The sequence below is a fragment of the Prunus avium genome, chromosome 8 (assembly GCF_965620075.1).
Source record: "Prunus avium chromosome 8, drPruAviu1.hap1.1, whole genome shotgun sequence".
NCBI lineage: Eukaryota > Viridiplantae > Streptophyta > Magnoliopsida > Rosales > Rosaceae > Prunus > Prunus avium.
The window spans coordinates 31,614,785-31,632,201 of record NC_142291.1 but is presented as its reverse complement, the minus strand read 5'-3'; the positions used below and the strand labels follow the sequence as shown (position 1 = coordinate 31,632,201).

Genomic DNA, 17,417 nt, shown 5'->3' with positions numbered 1-17,417 from the left:
GAGTTGAAAAGGGGAAATTTTATTTCATAAATAAACCATACAAAAGGGTGGACAAGTAATCCACCAATAACAGGAAGAAACAGTAAAATGAGTACAAAGATCTCCTAATTATGAGAAGAAAACAATCCTAATTAATTAAAGATATTAATATACAATCATGTCTACAAATCAATATTATATCATAAGTATAACGCCCTGGCAAACAATTTTTGAGTAATTCAAAATTTCTCTTGAGCCAAATAGGAAATGTGAAAACATCAGCCCAACAAGGGGAGCATGATTTGGAAATGTTATCTAGTAACTCCTGCCCCAGTAAGTCCACTTCTTTGCTGCCTTTCCGGAGGCAAAGCAAAGTGTCCCTGCACACAAGTTGAATTATTAATTTCCAAACACTAAGGCAATACTTTGGGGCGATGCACAGCATTAATGAGACGACGGCCGACCCCGCCAAAATTGTAAACATGTTATGAAGGTTTGGACATGAAACTCGAAATGTACCTTCAGGAAGTTCAGGCTGCTCGAAGGGGGTGCAGAGTGACTTAGCTGCTCCAGTTTCACCCCTTGTTCGTTTTTTCACATCCTCCTCTACTTCCTGAAAATTTTGAATGAAAAGGACAAAAAAAAGAAGGTGGGGGAAAGAAAGAGAAGACAGCAGGATTAAAAGGGAAACTGCATTAAGTGCTAGATCATAATAGAGATGACAATGATTACCATACCATTTCATCACACCAAGGAGCCAAGATCATTTTCTTTTGGTTTAGAGCTTCGATAAATTCATCCCATGTCTTTGCAACCCTGATAGAAGCATCTCGCTTTTGTTTTGCAACATCAAATAGATTTTCCTGAATTCTATCCAAGAAATCCTTTACTCGCTCAACCAAATTGCTCACAGGAATGTCCACTTTGTCTGAATTGTCACGGCGGACCAGGCGTACCTAAAAACCAAATGAACATTATTCGATCCTGTCAGTGAATCAACAATGAATAGAAAATGCAAGGTTACGAACCACAATTTTCACACCGGCATCTTAATAATGGCATATCTTTTAAATTTATCAGTCTATTCATGTCTTTGGCACCTCAATCTTCCAGGCTGAAGCCCGAGGTATCAAACCTTGGCTCCAGTTTTAAGCCATACAAGACAGGGAACAGCAGACAAGTCCTGGCCTAAATATTACAAGGATAAAGATGCATCCAACCCTATTCTAGATGATATGTCAAACTTAAATGTAGGAGACTCAGAATCGGTAAAAAAACCAGATAATGCCACATCTATCCGACCTGACATTACCGGCTCACATTTCATGATCAACTTAAACAGATTTTCCGGTGCTAAATAGATATCTGGGTCTAATTACAGGCTTACTCAAAAGCACACAAAGAACAAAAGAAAATTTGAGCAACTAAATTTAAAATGAGAAATAAATTGTGAGAGCAGCCTCACTTGGTTTTTCTCCAAATCCCTTGGTCCAATTTCAATCCTTAGAGGAACACCTTTCATTTCCCAATGTGAATACTTCCAACCTGGACCATAGTTGTCTCTTAAATCTGCCTCAACACGAAACCCTGCTTCGGTCAAGGTATCCACAGTTGTCAAGCAAGCTTCAAACATTTCCTTAGTATTAGTATCCTTGTACGGCACTGGAACCACAATAACCTGGATAGCTGCCACTTTAGGTGGCAATACCAAGCCTCTGTCATCTCCGTGCACCATCACCATCACTCCAATCTGAACATAATAATATTAATCACAATTGATAATAACACTAACGAAAAATAGAAAGGTTATCGGTGAAAGAAAGAATTAAAAGTTACCGTTCGAGTGCTATATGCCCAAGAGTTTTGCCAAACCATGGCCTTTCCACCCTTTTCATTTTCGAACTCTATCCCAAACATTTTAGCAAAATTTTGACCCAAACAGTGCGAGGTAGCACCCTGTACACCGCGGCCAGTATTTGGAATAAAAGCCTGCAAGCATGAATTAATATATTCAAGCTCACCAAAGAAGAGGCATAAGAAGTATGCTCAAATAATTATGTATAAAGAAAATATCAATTACCTCCACACTTGTAGTGTAAAGGCCACCAGCAAATTTCTCAAGCTCACTCTTCTTTCCCTTCACAACTGGAATTGCCAAATATTCCTCATATATCCTTCTGTATAATTCCAATATCTCAAGAACCTACAATCAGGACAACTTCAAAGAAAGGTCAGAATCAGACTTCAGCACAGTAGAAATGCTACTGACTCTTTATCCTAAAGAAAGTGGGATTGGAGATTGAAGGGGAAACAGAAATCTGAGTGACTCCTTACCTCTTCATCTGCCTCTGACTGTGTTGCAAAAGCTGTATGCCCTTCTTGCCAAAGAAACTCCCGACTCCTGAAATCATATGAAAACATACAAATTTGAGGCAAAACCAAATTTAACATACTTGTCAAAAAGAGAGTTCAAGAAAATGGTCCTGTGACATAGAGGACAATGAGCAACTTTGACTAAAGATGCAACAAAACACTAAGTAAGAACTAAACAACAACTTGAAATCTATGAGACAAATCAGAAGGCATAAAAAAGGTTAACTCATCTTGTACACTGTGAATGCTACAAAACTAGTATATACAACACCAAAAGCAGGAAGACAATGGAACTACCTGATAAATGGAGTAGGATTGCTGAATTCCCATCGAACAACATTACACCATTGATTTAGCTTCAATGGTAAGTCACGGTGTCCTCTGATCCACTTAGAGAAATAAGGGTACATTATAGTCTCACTTGTTGGACGTATTGCTATTGGCACTTCCAATTCAGATTTTCCACACTTTGTGACCCAAGCAACCTAGTTATGAAATAAAAGAATGAAAAAGAGGTTGCATAAAACAAATAACATATACTCATCTAACATAGGGGTGAGTGGTGTATAACACGAGTAACACAGTAAATAAAGTCACTTAAACCATCATAGCAACAAAGTACTATTTCTCACCTCTGGAGCAAAACCCTCTATATGATCCTTCTCTTTTTCCAGAACACTTGGGGAGACAAACAAAGGGAAATAGGTGTTTTTTACCTTCCTTCTCTTTATTTCTGCATCGAAGAATGCCTACAAATTTGCTAAGTGAGCAATTTTGCTGGAATTCATATCAACTTGCTAAAAGAATAGAGAAATCTGCAAGCATAAACTATGAAACTATACATTAAAAACTGTTAGGTAGAGTTCATAGCTTTGATATTGAGGATGGATATATCACAAGGTTGGCATCCTCAATCATATAAGTGCTAGATGAGATTATCCAAACTCAAGACAAGAGGGGGTATATTGAAAGGGCAAGATGGCTTCAATTGATACGATGCTAAAATGTCAAATTTAAATTGAAGCCTTAAGAACTATACAGGGAACATGTAATCATAATACTGAAACCAGATGGTTGTTTCTAACAGCAAATAAGACACATTGACAACATGAAATTGCATAACTAAATAGGAAAAGGAAAGCTTACTTGCATCGTCTCCCATATTGACATCGTCCATGGCCTTAAAATATAACAACCAGAGATATTGTAGTATTCAATCATCTCGCTATGAACAACAACCTACATGGAACAAACAAGACCCCATATATTACTTATAAAGTTATACTTAGTGAAAGAAATTGATGAGCATAAAACAGAAAAGATAAAGACAGATACCTCAGAATACCACTCTCCAAAATTCTCATCCTTCTTCTTGGAAAGACCTAGGCCAGTTTCTTTCTTCACCTCCTTCTTTTTCCCTCCTAAAAATTAGAAAGAAATTCAAAAGTAAGCTAACAGAAGAAAAAAAAAAACCAAATTAAAGAAAAATTGAAAATTGAGAGACTGAAGAGCTCACCACTCTTGGTATTGGGGTTAGACTTCTTAGCACCGGCATCCGCCATGTTTGGATGTTTTTAACCTGTATTATTATAACAATGGGCAGCAATATTAAACCATAAATCTACAAACATTGAAAAATTTATCTGTCACAATTAGGCTCATACTCAGTTCTTTGTGCTAAAGAAATCTACAAAATCTAACATTTAAAGCAGACCAGAAGAAAACAAAAGCCAGGGAAGGTTGAGCCTCCTACCAAATTGAATCTGGTTGGTCGGAGACTAAAACCAATCACTTGTAATCAACGAGGGTTTAAATACTATATAAAGTAAACATCCCTTAAGATTCAAACTTTTTGGTCCTCAGGACTAGAGACAAACATTTTTCCTTGCTAAAAAACAAAATAATGATAACACTAAACTTTTTTTCAGCAAAAAAAATCCTAAACCTGGGTCAATTGAGTTGCTTGGGAGCCAAGCTTATCCGCAAAAAGAAAACTAGTCAATTGAGTTGCTTCGGGGCCAAGCTTATTGCTTGTTTGGGCTTAATTGAAGCCCAAAAGGGCCTCAGACTCGGTAGAAAGGCTATAATGAGGGAGTTATGTGTGAGTGGTGAGAAGGGTTCAATCCCACCTTCCAACAAGAAAGATAAAATCTTGAACTTAAACTTTTTTAATGAATAAATAGTTGGATTGAACCCTCATTCAACCTCCCCATCAAAATCCCCCTCATTATGGAAGCTCCCCAGACTTAGACAATTTCTCATTTATATGCAGTTTATTTAGGATCTTTCTCTGGTAATGTTCGTGTACTAACATAGTAACATGTAACTCAATTCTTGCATGTACTGTTCTTTAAAAAAATATATTATGCCAATGGGATCTAGCCTAATGAAAAATATGTTAGGTTGGAATCCCCTCCCTTCTTTTTTAGTAGCCTCCCCTCTAGGTTAAACCTTCATTATTTTATTTTACTTTCTTAAAAAAGGTTAATAACTCTCAAGTTAACTAACTCACGTTTAAATAAATAAATAAAAACCCACGATTTAATTTGTTACAGTTAGAAAAGGGTAAGTTATATGCTACAAAATATGAAAATTTTAACGTAATATGATTATGCTGAGGTGGAATTATTAACTTTATTAGATTAATCAAATGGTTAAGATTCTTTTAAATGCATATAAATGCATCGATACTAAATGCAGAGGTTCGGGATTCCCCATATAGAGGAGTGAAAGTTCTAAGGAATAGCTTGGAATCAACTACAATCCAATCTAAGTTAGGCCACCAAATGAGGCCTATGAGTCCCACCTTATAGATGAGACTTGTGAGACCAAATATGTTGGACTGTTATTCAATTTAATAAGTCTGTATTAGTATTCATAAATTACTGAAATTCCATTTGGACAAACATGGCAAGGGGCTTGTAGCTGAATTAGTTAAGACCATATTTATTCTTATAGTCGAGTTCCTAGGTTCGATTCCCCACTCCTACAATATTGTTTGTATCAATTTTTTTTTTTGTGGAGAAACATGAATCATTCTAAATGGGTTAATTGGGTTGAGCCCTACAGTTATGGGTTCTTGATTACGAGCCATGCCCAATGGCATGTTCAAAAAGCAGATGGGCCTTGTCTATCAAAAGCTGAACAAAGCCTGAAGGTTCTACCATGGCCACTTGCTGCTCCAGTTCTTCAACACCCATCACCCATCATCGCTCTCTGAAACGCACCTGTACATTTATTACATACTACATCAGAACCAATATTTGTATGAAGGATCAGAAATCCTTTTGTGGTCGGTAACTGCAAAGGCTCAGTCTCCATGGCAATCGACATCCGAACATTGGAAGAGAGGTCAGCATCTTTAATTCGGAATTTTTTTCAAATTTTTTCATTTCTTTGTCAACCATAGTATGAAGTTTTGGATGTTATTGTAGTTTAGTAGTTTTACGTTTTATCTGTCGTTTGTTCTATGGCGGAGATGTGAGTTCCTGAATTACAATTGCTGGACGTGTTTATGTTGTTATTTTTCTTGTTAATGTCAATGTTTTGCTCAATAAATGTTTGAATTTTTTGGGTGCTAGGTACATTAGTTCTTGCAGGAGGCACCATGTCCTACCCAATCCTGCAATTCTGGCTGTTCTCTTCAAGGTCAGTGATGATTATTGTCCCAATTTTTCTTTTTAGTGATGAATTTATTCATTGTGTTTAAAGTTTAATTCTTTTAATCCATTTGTTAAGGAAATTCTGATTGAAAGTAGTTGCTTTATTGGACTAGGAATTTTTGTCTTCATTAAAATGAATATTGTATTTTCAGATGGGTAAAACAACACGAGCATGTATGTTTAAAATGAGCACAGCACGACACGGCAGGGGTGATGCTTGTCGAATTAGTTGACCCATAAAGCATGCCATGGGTATGAAAGGGGATGATAGGCACGAGTTTGTTCCAGGCTTGACTCATTTAGCATTTTTCTTTTTGGAAGAAACATCTGCATTGGTCAACTTCACTGTTGTTTAAGCCAACAACTTTCGGGGGTTGGGGTAATTGGATTGTTTTTTTGGCTTCCTTTTAATTTCAAATGTTAATAATAGATAAAATGATCATTTGTTGAGGATGTTGTTATACAGTTCTTAATAAAACAACTCAATTATGCGCTCCTTGCTAGCTAGTATGTGATTGACTAAAATAAGCTTTATAATAAAATCATCTACGGAAAAAAATTGCCCTCATGGATGTGTGTTGAAGCATCAAGTTCTACTATCAGGACATCAGTATGAACATACTCTTGCTATGTCTAAGCTTGGAACAATTGTGCATGACATGACATGAGACAACTATTTATAGCGCTGTAAAATTTAGGGATGGGGATTTGTTAGAGTATAAAGAAATACTTGGCCCCACATCCTTATTATGTTATTGAGAAAAATGGTAAACTAAATCCTGGTGTGAAGTCATAGATACTGAATTCAAGTCCATGCAACTTGCTCTCTTGTAATTTAATCCGTTAAATTTAATTCAGTTGAATAGTAATAATCAAAATTACTTGCTTTTGTTAGCAAATTTGATGGTCAAATTCATAATGTGTGTCATTTACTCCAAATTCGTTAGTAGTGGAGGTCTATAATAGTTATAGTACTATTCTTAGTCTGATTCCTAACTTTCTTTTTATCACTCAGGCCAAGATTAAAAAAACTTGCCATGAGCTATGTAGCTTGGAGATTTCATTGGACCACCTTAAGGAGACTGATTTCCCACCACTTCTTGATTTATGTATGGACCTTGATGCATCTGAGATCGAAGCAGTTGACATACACAATGAATCATTGTATGCTTTGGATGGAAATTATGCTTTGTTGTTGATGCACGCTGTCAATCAAAAGCTTCGAGTTGTTGATCTCCATGATTTGTCGTTTGGAAAGGATTTCTTGAGGTATATAGTGGTATTTTATTGTAATTTGCTTTGTGTTGATTGTTTCATTCCATTACATAATATATCCCATATAACACTCACTTCCATAGCAATAGTTGAATAAGAGGACTAACATGCAAGAGGCAATGCTGAGGAGGGATTATTTATTTTACATGTGTTTTTTGTTGTTGCTTTTTTCCCATCCTATTACAATACTGAGAAGACCACATTCACCACATATTAGCCAGTCATGGTACCATCTTGCAGTCATTGTGTTTGATCAGTTCCATTGGTGTTGTCTTGTCAATCAAAATTTGAATGACTAGGAAGTTCACAGAAATTTGTAAATTGGCATTAATTGTAAAACTGAAATCATATTATCAAAGATCTACAATGAAGAATCTGCTTAAATTTGGAAATGTCAATATGTAAATGTTTTGGACCTGGTTTCTCTTCTTCCTTACTTTGCTCAGTATTCCTTTATAACAAATTTTCTGTTATTGTAATTACCTTTTGTACTGCCTTCTTTCTGTGTACTGAATTGTGCCAACTCATGTCTTTTATAATTTGTTTGTGTAGATGGATGTAAATGTTTAAATCAAGATGAAATCCTATATAAATGACTTGCTGTCACTAATTCAAGTTTTATCCGTAGGGATCTTTCTCAGAGAGGTTTAACATGCCAAGTTTTAACCTTAAGGTCTTCGCATTTTCGGAAGCTCAACATGATGGGGGAGTTCATGCGGATACACACCCTTAACCTTGATTTTAGTTCTTCACTCACTAGTTTTCAGGAGGATTGTTTTACTTGCATGCCCAATCTAATGTGCCTCTCTCTCTGCGATACAAGAATTTCAAATCTCTGGACAACCATTGCTGCACTTTCTAAACTCCCTTCTTTAGATGAACTTCGATTTCAGAATTGGTCGTGTTGCAATGATGCTGGGCCTTATTCTGCATCATCTAGTGGGAAATCGGATGACAAAACTGATTCCAATCAGCCAAATAGTGTTGATTATGGTGGACGATTATCCATTAATGTTGGGGATGTAACAAATCAGAACTCAAGCACCGAACAGGGGCTCAGGAATTTGTTTTTAATTAATAATGTGGTTATAAATGATGATGTACAAAGCATGGCTGAGGATTCATCAGATGATAGTGACCTAGATTTTTCAAATCCCCTGCAAGAACATGGTTCTGTGGAGCTCTTATCAAATGTTTTCGCTGGGGGGAATAGACAGGTCAATCCACAAAACGAGGTAATGGCATTGACCTTTGCATTTTATTATGCTTGAGTGACTAAGTAGGAAATGTTTAAGTAGATTTGCGACTATGACAGTGAAGGGGTTTTCATGCAGAAATTATAGCAAATGATTAATTTTATTGCATTATAAAGTTAATGAAATAGGATGTTTGTTTTTGTTCTATAAACAGTTATCATCAACAACACTATATAGCAGCCAACTACCTCCTTTCCAAATCCTATTGAAATTTGGTTGACGACCTAGTACATAATTATAATACAATTATAGTTCTGTGCAACAATAAGCTTGATATACATTGTATGCCCATTCTCTAACAGCAAGCTTTTGGGGTCAATGGTTGCCTGACATGGTATCAGCGTATCAGACCTCTATGGCTTTGAGACCTCCACCTCCCACTCCCCTTTTCTTTATAATTTGCAAGGTGCATTGTGGGACTGCACCTTTATATTTCTCTTTGTCTGCCTGTCCACGTGCAAGATGGGGTTGCACTTGAGGGGTAGTGTTACCTTGATATGCATTGTTGGTCCATTGCCTAACAACTTAAGCTTTTGATGTCCAATGTATATATTTTTTCTATCATATAATATTGTAATTTTTGTAATCATCATTATCCTCCAATCCTCTCTCTTATATTAATAATAATCAAATTTCTACTCTGTTTGGCAGGCTTCTTTTGATAACTTACAGAATCAAAACGAAGAAGAGCCCTTAGAAGGTGTCTTTACAAAGCATATTGGAGATGTTGCATTGACATATATTTCTTATCATGCTTCGCCAATATGTTTCGAGAAACATTATAGAGAGTACATGATAGCCTCATTACCTCATTTGAGACTTTTAGATAACTTGCCTATTAGAAAGATTGATCAGGAAAGGGCTACGATTAAATTCTCAGAGTATTTTGAAAATCTACCTTATCGGAGAAAGCATAAAGAGAATGTTGTTCATATGTTACAGAAACGTGAAATTAGAGCAAGCCAAACTCATGTGCAAAGTCATGGGCAAAAAACATCAAATCTCTATGGAAAGTCTCAATACTTCTATACCAGGTCTCTCTGTGCTGCAAAAATGGGATCTTCTGCTTGGCCTTTCTTGCATCCACTTTCTGTCTCAGGCAGTGACTTGGGAGGTGAAAGTAGGAGCTTTCGTCCTAGGCAGTTTGAGTATCATCCATCTGACTCTAGCCTAATGGTCTTTGGAACATTGGATGGTGAAGTAATTGTAGTCAACCATGAAAATGGAAAAATTGTTAGTTATATCCCATCGCTAGGAGCAATGAATAGTGTGCTGGGACTCTGTTGGCTCAAGAAGTATCCCTCTAAGGTATGCAATTACTGCATGGAATGTAGTTATATTCAAGTCATGGCTTATTATTCTTATGTGTATATAGTTAACAGTTAAATTTTTTTCCTTGGGAAATTGTTGCACGTACCAATCCCAGAATGCTGCATCATTCTTTTATTTTTTTGTTTTTCTCTCATCATATGTAGTTCTGTTGGGCATAAAATTGTTCAAAGTACAGATACATGGCATTCAATAGCTAGTAACAGCATGCATTGACAACTGAAGGGAGTATGTAACATTTGAGTTGTCATTATGGTACTTGATGGGCAATGTATACCACCACAGGATGGGTCGAAGATGGCTCCTAAGTTGAAGGCCGACCTGATTTTACTGTTACCATTCAATATTATGTTGCTAATGTCTTTTATTTTGGAATTATTGCTAATGTATGCTTGGAAAGGCTTCTTAGGTGTGGGAATCCTTTGTGCATTTGATAAATTGAAAAACTTTACCAATAGTCAAATAATTGTTAAATAATTGTTATCGTCATAGACTCATAGTACTGTATCAATTTGTAAAGATTAGACATCTATCTCTCTCTTTATTTCAAAAATTCTAATTCATACTTGTTTTTTTCCTCATTGAACATCAGCTAATAGCTGGCTCGGATAATGGTTCATTGAAATTATACGATATCCATCAAATGCGATCAACTATACCAGGGATATACAGTGGTGCCGGTTCTGTGACCTTTGACGAGTTTGACCAATTGACATCTGTTCATGTTAACTTCACGGATGAACTATTTCTTGCTAGTGGATACTCGAGAGATGTTGCTTTGTATGACGTAAGTAGTGGAAGACGCTTGCAGGTGTTTACTGATATGCATCAGGAGCATATTAATGTAGTAAAGTTTGCAAACCATTCCCCGTCTCTTTTTGCCACTTCTTCATTTGATCAGGATGTCAAGATGTGGGATCTAAGACAGAAACCAATACGACCTTGCTATACCTCTTCAAGCTCTAGGGGTAATGTGATGGTTTGCTTTTCTCCAGATGATCACTATCTTCTCGTGTCAGCTGTTGACAATGAGGTAATTTCTGGATTAGTTTATATTATAGTATATAATTGGGCTGTCCATGTGTTCTCATGTGCCCCCAAATTCTTCTTGTGGATTAGTTAGAATAGCAGCATATTTTTATTTTTATTTTCCTGTAGAGTTAATAGTTTTAGTTGTTCTCTTTATTTAAATAGTTTTATTATTTTATTATGATGCCTATTCCAAAAGGAGATCAGCTGATCTTGGTGGTAGACTTAATATTAGGATTTCACTTGTGATTTAGTCCACCAAGGCCTCTTATGTAATGATGGCTACCATGGGTTTTGGTGCACTCCATCAGGCAACTTGTATATTGTTGGATATGTTGGAGGCAGTTACTATTCGTAACGTTAGGCTTTTGTGTTAGGATAGGAGAAGATATATTTGGATGGAGGAGGTTGATGTAGTCTGTAGATAGGGTTTGTTCTTTAAGATTTATTTATTTATCATCTTGGTATATTTTGTGCAATGATATTTTGTTTTGATGCATAATGAAGCTTTACTTGCTGTCCTTTAAGACACTTTAGCATACTCTGAGATTAACTCGTTGATGATGTCAGGTTAGACAACTTCTGGCAGTTGATGGGAGACTTCACTTGAATTTTGAGATAGCCTCTACAGGAAGCGCTCAAAATTACACTCGATCTTATTACATGAATGGAAGGGATTATATCATCAGTGGGAGTTGTGACGAGCATGTAGTCCGCATATGTTGTGCTCAAACAGGGAGGCGCCTGAGGGATATATCTTTGGAGGTACAGCTTTCTGTTTAGATGTTTTATGCCTAAAAAGTACTGTGAAACAGTGGTTTCCTTGTCAGATATATGTTTAACGTTCCACCTAGTGGATAGAATCTACTTTCTTTCTATGTGTGATGCCAAACTCTACTCTTGTTGGGGAGCTTCATGTTGTATTTGAGTGAAGTCACAAGTTGTCATCATCATTGTCAGTAATAAGTTTTAGGAATCCATGTAGTAAGCAATGTGGCACAGCTTTAGATTCTAAAAGAAGATATAGACAAAAATAGGAGATGAAAGACACCAGAAATACAGTGAAAGGTAGTGCCTTAACTTGAGATTGCTGAAAAGGGAAAAAGGAATTAAATCTGAAATAGGTATGGGAAAGGATGAAAAGAAGTCTGTTCATCTACTAATTGTGAATTTGTACTAGTTATTTTGAGGACAATAATGAAACAATTTTCTGTTCATATGCAGGGAGGAGGAGGATCTAGGAGTTCTATGTTTGTGCAATCTTTAAGGGGAGATCCTTTCAGAGTGAGCTTCATTCTACTTATCCACTCTTTTGTTCAATCAAGTACTAGTAGAACTGTACACATTCACTACTATTGTTAGAAGAGATAGTGTGGGTTGTTTCCTTAAAAAGTAACCCCCACAACACGTCAATTTTGTTGTTGTGTTATTTCACTTTATGTACTTGTACACATATATAAATGTTTCATGAATTCTATGTAACTTTATTTGTATTTTGTAACTAATCTTCCAATAACCAATAAATTACTGAAGAATCCTATATATGCTCAGCTTAGTTTGTACTGTAATCTTGCTTGGCTTTTTAAAATCATGCCACAATGATTAATGGGAAACTTAAGAAGCACACTGTCACATGTCTGCTCACCTTACAAGAGCCCTGTAGCAGTGTGCATGACACAAACTTGATTTGTCCAAGTATTCAAGTGGTGCGAAGGATTGATGGTACCTCCGTTATTAATTTAAACATATTTTCTCACAATTTTCCTTGCACCCAGGAATTCAACATGAGTATCTTGGCAGCCTATATGCGTCCACGCTCGAGGTCTGAAATTTTCAAGGTAGGACGCATGCTTCTGGAGTTTTGTTGTTAAAAATGTCATCATGTGAGACACTAAAGTTTTCTGGGTGCAACATTGCAGGTCAATATGCTAGCATCTAGTGACTATGCCAAGGAACACTTTGATGGTCAGCAAGCTTGCCCAACCAATAGTATGGGAGGTTGACGTATGTACCTTATTTGTAACCCTTCTCCTAGGCGAGTGTCTGCAAAGATACAAAAAAGCGAACATCTCCACCAGCAGTTGGGTCCAACAGCTGAGATCAGTAAGTAGGTCTAACACCAATCCATGTTACCCCATCCGCTCTTCGTATGCTCTCCCTTGCAGGGTTTCGGACCCACTTACTGACTCGATTTGGATTAACTGAACCTGCGCATATCTCAACTGTGTTGGATGAGATCCAGTAGTTGGTTTGGTAGAGATGATTCTTTGTGGATGCCTACCTACGTTCAGCTAAAGAAACAGTCCATTTGCTTTGATCTAGTATAGGTACATGTAATATGCCATGAAATGTGCTAGCCTTAGCTGGTTAATGGATTGGAGGGTAGTTAGTAGTTGAAGATAGTAGGAAGGGTTTGTTAGTGGTCAGCTGCAAAGTGGCATGGGTGGTTCTCGTTGTAAAAATAAACCATTTGTCAGTTGTAACAGAGGCGTTTCAATCTATAAGAATTCTACAGAAAGCATCAGGCTTCCGTGGGTAAGAGTTTCCATTTAACCTGTCTGACTTGGGCTTCCTTAACTTAACCTGCAAGATCCTTGCAAAGGAGGACTTTTGTTATTTTTGTAATAATCCGCTATGTCTTAGACCTCTGGCATTTTGTCTTCTTGTAATGTACTCTCTAGGGATGATGAAGTTGGAGTTACTCTTGTTTTTCTGGGGATGGAGGCAGGCATCCAGCTCATTAATACATGGCTTGTCGTTCTGCTTGGCCAATTCATTGTGTGTTGTGTATGGATGTCCGCACACATGAGCGGATATACATAAGCCGTTGATGTATTGTGACCTCTAATATGTTGACGGTTGAGAAATACCTACTCACAAATGGATATTAACTATTGATGTATTGCGAACCCTAAATGTATCGACGACTGAGAACCGCCCACTCGTGTGCTGGCAGCTATGCTTAGCAAAACCCTAATTATAATCTCAGCCAGATAACCATTTGATTATGTAGGTTTTCTAGTGTGTTTTGCGTTTGTAGGTACTCCACACTTGGCACATACGGCCAAAATGAGGAATCTACTAGCAACTTTCACAAATGCAGAAACCGTGTTACGCACTTACCTAAACCATGGCTCACTGTCTCACCGACTCACTAAATTATGTGCCAAAAGATCCACCAATCCAGCTGTGAGTACTTTCGCCACATTTATTTTTATTTAATGACCACAACTGCCGACGTACTAAAGATATTTTGAAGGTTTTTTTTAAAAAAATTATTTTTATATAAGCGAAATTAAGAAGAGGGTAATCAAATCTGTGATGATCTCAAATGTGAAAAAAAAAAAAATGCTCTTCCCACTCTAGCTATAAGTCCCTTACAGATATTTTGAAGTTGAAAAAGAAAAAAAAATATTATATAAACTAAAGAGGAAAAAAAGGTGGGATATAAATGTGTTATATATAAGAAAATTAGATTATTTACACTATATTCTAGACTTTTCATTTTGATAAATAAAAGATGACTTGGCCTTTGTCCTTGACAATGACAATGAGGGCATCCAAAGTTCCCAAGTCCACTTCTCTCACTATTAATACCATATCATACCAAGGCTTGAGCTCTCACGCTCCCCCAAGTACACTGCTCAACTGTGACATTTCCTTAGTTGATAACACTTGGGCAAAACCAAAAACAGAAGCAGAAGATGAAGCTCTACTTTCCACTTCTTCTTCTTCTCTGTTTTCTTCTTCTTGGCTCCTCTTTGATGGATCCAGCCAGGGCTCAAGCTAAATCAAGTAAGCAAAGCAACATCTTTTGATCTACTACATTGTTCTTTTTTTTTCTTTTCTTTTTGCTTGATATAATTATTAGCCATTTTAATTATTTTGCCTGACAATTTTGATTAACTTGGTATAAAATGAAAAATGTTAATTTGCAGAATATTGCAGTGACAAGTGCTCAACGAGGTGTGCAGTAGCAGGAGTTCAAGATCGATGCATCAAGTATTGTGGGATATGCTGTGAAGAGTGCAAGTGTGTTCCTTCTGGGACTTATGGCAACAAGCATGAGTGCCCTTGCTACAGAGACAAGAAGAACAAGAAGGGCAAGCCCAAGTGCCCTTGAACTCAACATCATCAACTATTTCAGAGAGAGAGAGAGAGAGAGAGATTTGGTTTGAGTGTGAGTGTGAGTGTTACTTTGGTGGTGTTTGTGTTGTAGAAAGTTTAAAAAATCTATGGTGAGTGTTTTAGTGAGAGAGAGTTGTGGGCTCTGCTTAGCAAGAGTTGGTTGTTGATCATCCTTTCTGTCTTGATGGGTCTAGTAGTAGTTTATGTGTGATCGTGATGATTAATGTCCAATGGCCGTTGGATTTGCATAAAATGAATAATATTACTAGTTATGCCCACTTTTAGTAAATGCCTTGAATAAGTTTGATTATTCACATAAATCTTGAATAAGTGTGTAATTATTTTGTAAATAATACATGATCAAAACTTGCATATTTTGTCATCCCAGATTCAACCTAAGACAAGTTGTCAATTGCTGATATATTAATGAAAGTTGGATCCATGTGATATCGGGAGATGGGGATTTCTTACACACACGTCAAGATGCTGATGGGTAAGTTAAAATTCTTTTCACCGAGCTAGACCCGTTTATTGTCTCCCAAGGTTAAGCAAATTCATATTTTGATCCCAAAAATTAAAATCAAAGACTTTTTCTTGACAATAAAATCGAAGACAGGCAAAACAAGGTCCCAAAACATAAGACCCTCTGGCTAAACATGTGCTTAGCAATTAGTATATATGCTCATAGTGGCAGGGCGGTCGGTAGAATCTTTTCGGATTTGTGCAAGTGACACAATTAAGAAAACCTTTGACGAGGCTATATATTATTTTATGTGTGTCACAAAATTTGACGGAAGTTCACGGTGATGACCATTTTGATGCGTGGAGGGTAATCTTAGGAATCGTTAGTGTCACAAAAAAATATTAAGGATGAAAGACGATAATTTCGCCAACCTCAAAAACCATTTGTGATAAAAAGCTAAGAAGAATAAAATCAATGTCGTCAGACTGCAAGGTATCCTTCAGCCTATGCATGGCTGAAACAGTAATAGATGCCACACAAGAAGAACAAAAGCATCTGGATTTTTTAAAATTGGACCGTGCACACGCTATGAGCTATACTGCTCTGCTACCCAATAACCTTTGATTAATGGTTTTGGCCCATCCCAACCCCTCCAACCCAAGAAACAGCACAGCATGCGTTGACAATCGGATAATTGTTCATCGAAATTATACGATATCCATCAAATGCGATCATGTATAGAAGGAATACACAGTGGTGCTGCAAAGGACCATTAGCGTAGTAGTTTGGAGTGAATGCTTCCTTAGAGAAGGTTATAAGTTCGAGTTCTAGCATTCGTGTAGTGATGCCGGTTCTATGACTTTTGACGAGTTTGACCAATTGACATCTGTTCATGTTAACTACACGGATGAACTATTTCTTGCTAGTGGATACTCGAGAAATGTTGCTTTGTATGACATAAGTAGTGGAAGACGCTTGCTTGCAGGTGTTTACTGATATGTGCCCCCAAACTCTTCTTGTGGATTAGTTAGAATAGCAGTATCTTCTTTTTTTTTAACCCTATAGAGTTAATAGTTTTAGTTCTCTTTATTATTATTATTATTATTATGTAATTTAAACATATATTTTATCACAATTTTCCTTGCACCCAGGAATTCAACATGAGTATCTTGGCAGCCTATATGCGTACTCGCTCGAGGTCTGAAAGTTTCAAGGTAGGAGTCATGCTTCTGGAGTTATGTTAACAAAAAAAATGTCATCATGTGAGACGCTAAAGTTTTCTGGGTGCAACATTGCATCTATGCCAAGGAACACCTTGATGGTCAGCAATCTAAAGAATTTTACAGAAACACTACAACCCTGGCATTCCATTTAAACTGTCTGATTTTGGCTTCTTCAGCTTGAGTTAACCTGCAAGATCCTTGCAAAGGAGGACCTTTTTGCCTTGTTTTTATAAATAATCTGCATTGCTTTGTCCCTATGGCATTTTGTCTTGTTTTAGTGTACTTTTTATGGATGATGAAGTTGGAGTTACTCTTCCTTATTTTTCTGGGGATGGATGCAGACATCCAACTCCTCTTATTAAAACATAGCTTATCGTCCGGTCGTGTATTAATTGGTCAGGCAGGGAGCAGACGTATGTTAGCTGGCCATTGATGCATTGTGAGTTCTGAAGGAAAAACCCTAATTACAATCTCACTTAGATAACTATTTGATTATGTAGGTTTTTGAGTGTGTTTTGCGTTTGTAGTTGCACTTAAAAATACTCTACACACTTATAACACAAACCTACTTGACACATACGGCCAAAACGAGGTGCAGAAACCGTGTGTGGATGGACACACTTACCTGAACCATGGCTCAGTTTCACCGGCTCACTAAATTTGCCAATAGTTTCACTCCAGTTGTAAGTACCTTTGCCAA

The 17,417-nt window shown here is 36.9% G+C and overlaps 3 protein-coding genes across 5 annotated transcripts; 2 read left to right on the top strand and 1 right to left on the bottom strand.

Moving 5' to 3' along the window:
- Window positions 1–201: 201 nt before the first annotated feature.
- Window positions 202–3,914, bottom strand: LOC110767962 (proline--tRNA ligase, cytoplasmic-like). Its single transcript, XM_021971639.2, has 12 exons — window positions 3,869–3,914; window positions 3,688–3,773; window positions 3,499–3,591; window positions 2,985–3,101; window positions 2,650–2,837; window positions 2,314–2,380; window positions 2,060–2,182; window positions 1,816–1,968; window positions 1,445–1,729; window positions 717–935; window positions 499–592; window positions 202–359 (listed from the first exon to the last, which is right to left on the bottom strand). The coding sequence occupies exons 1-12, from the start codon at window positions 3,912–3,914 to the stop codon at window positions 295–297; spliced, it is 1,536 nt and encodes a 511-aa protein (XP_021827331.1). The 3' UTR covers window positions 202–294.
- Window positions 3,915–5,503: 1,589 nt separating this feature from the next.
- On the top strand, window positions 5,504–13,421 carry LOC110767957 (transducin family protein / WD-40 repeat family protein). 3 transcript variants are annotated; one of them, XM_088245490.1, is made up of 11 exons: window positions 5,509–5,703; window positions 5,934–6,000; window positions 6,167–6,393; window positions 7,030–7,283; window positions 7,918–8,524; window positions 9,197–9,853; window positions 10,467–10,907; window positions 11,474–11,668; window positions 12,128–12,187; window positions 12,679–12,741; window positions 12,823–13,421. In XM_088245490.1, the coding sequence occupies exons 4-11, from the start codon at window positions 7,126–7,128 to the stop codon at window positions 12,904–12,906; spliced, it is 2,265 nt and encodes a 754-aa protein (XP_088101616.1). In that variant the 5' UTR covers window positions 5,509–5,703; window positions 5,934–6,000; window positions 6,167–6,393; window positions 7,030–7,125; the 3' UTR covers window positions 12,907–13,421. The 3 variants fall into 3 exon arrangements, with proteins under 3 accessions (XP_021827321.1, XP_021827319.1, XP_088101616.1); XM_021971627.2 differs by lacking the exon at window positions 6,167–6,393 and having other exon boundaries at window positions 5,508–5,703; XM_021971629.2 differs by lacking the exons at window positions 6,167–6,393; window positions 12,128–12,187; window positions 12,679–12,741; window positions 12,823–13,421 and having other exon boundaries at window positions 5,504–5,703; window positions 11,479–11,638.
- Window positions 13,422–14,515: 1,094 nt separating this feature from the next.
- Window positions 14,516–15,320, top strand: LOC110767941 (peamaclein). Its single transcript, XM_021971606.2, has 2 exons — window positions 14,516–14,698; window positions 14,842–15,320. Exons 1-2 carry the CDS (start codon window positions 14,608–14,610, stop codon window positions 15,024–15,026), a joined length of 276 nt encoding a protein of 91 aa, XP_021827298.1. The 5' UTR covers window positions 14,516–14,607; the 3' UTR covers window positions 15,027–15,320.
- Window positions 15,321–17,417: the final 2,097 nt, after the last annotated feature.

Excerpts from the sequence above, each read along its gene's own strand:
- LOC110767962 (XM_021971639.2), bottom strand. The coding sequence starts at position 3,914 with ATGGCGGATGCCGGTGCTAAGAAGTCTAACCCCAATACCAAGAGTG. Across the intron at positions 3,774-3,868 it reads TAACCCCAATACCAAGAGTG|GAGGGAAAAAGAAGGAGGTG; the intron begins GTGAGCTCTTCA and ends TCTAATTTTTAG. Across the intron at positions 593-716 it reads CTCCTTGGTGTGATGAAATG|GAAGTAGAGGAGGATGTGAA; the intron begins GTATGGTAATCA and ends CAAAATTTTCAG.
- LOC110767957 (XM_021971627.2), top strand. The coding sequence starts at position 5,672 with ATGGCAATCGACATCCGAACATTGGAAGAGAG. Across the intron at positions 9,854-10,466 it reads TCAAGAAGTATCCCTCTAAG|CTAATAGCTGGCTCGGATAA; the intron begins GTATGCAATTAC and ends ATTGAACATCAG. Across the intron at positions 10,908-11,473 it reads TGTCAGCTGTTGACAATGAG|GTTAGACAACTTCTGGCAGT; the intron begins GTAATTTCTGGA and ends TGATGATGTCAG.
- LOC110767941 (XM_021971606.2), top strand. The coding sequence starts at position 14,608 with ATGAAGCTCTACTTTCCACTTCTTCTTCTTCTCTGTTTTCTTCTTCTT. Across the intron at positions 14,699-14,841 it reads CAGGGCTCAAGCTAAATCAA|AATATTGCAGTGACAAGTGC; the intron begins GTAAGCAAAGCA and ends GTTAATTTGCAG.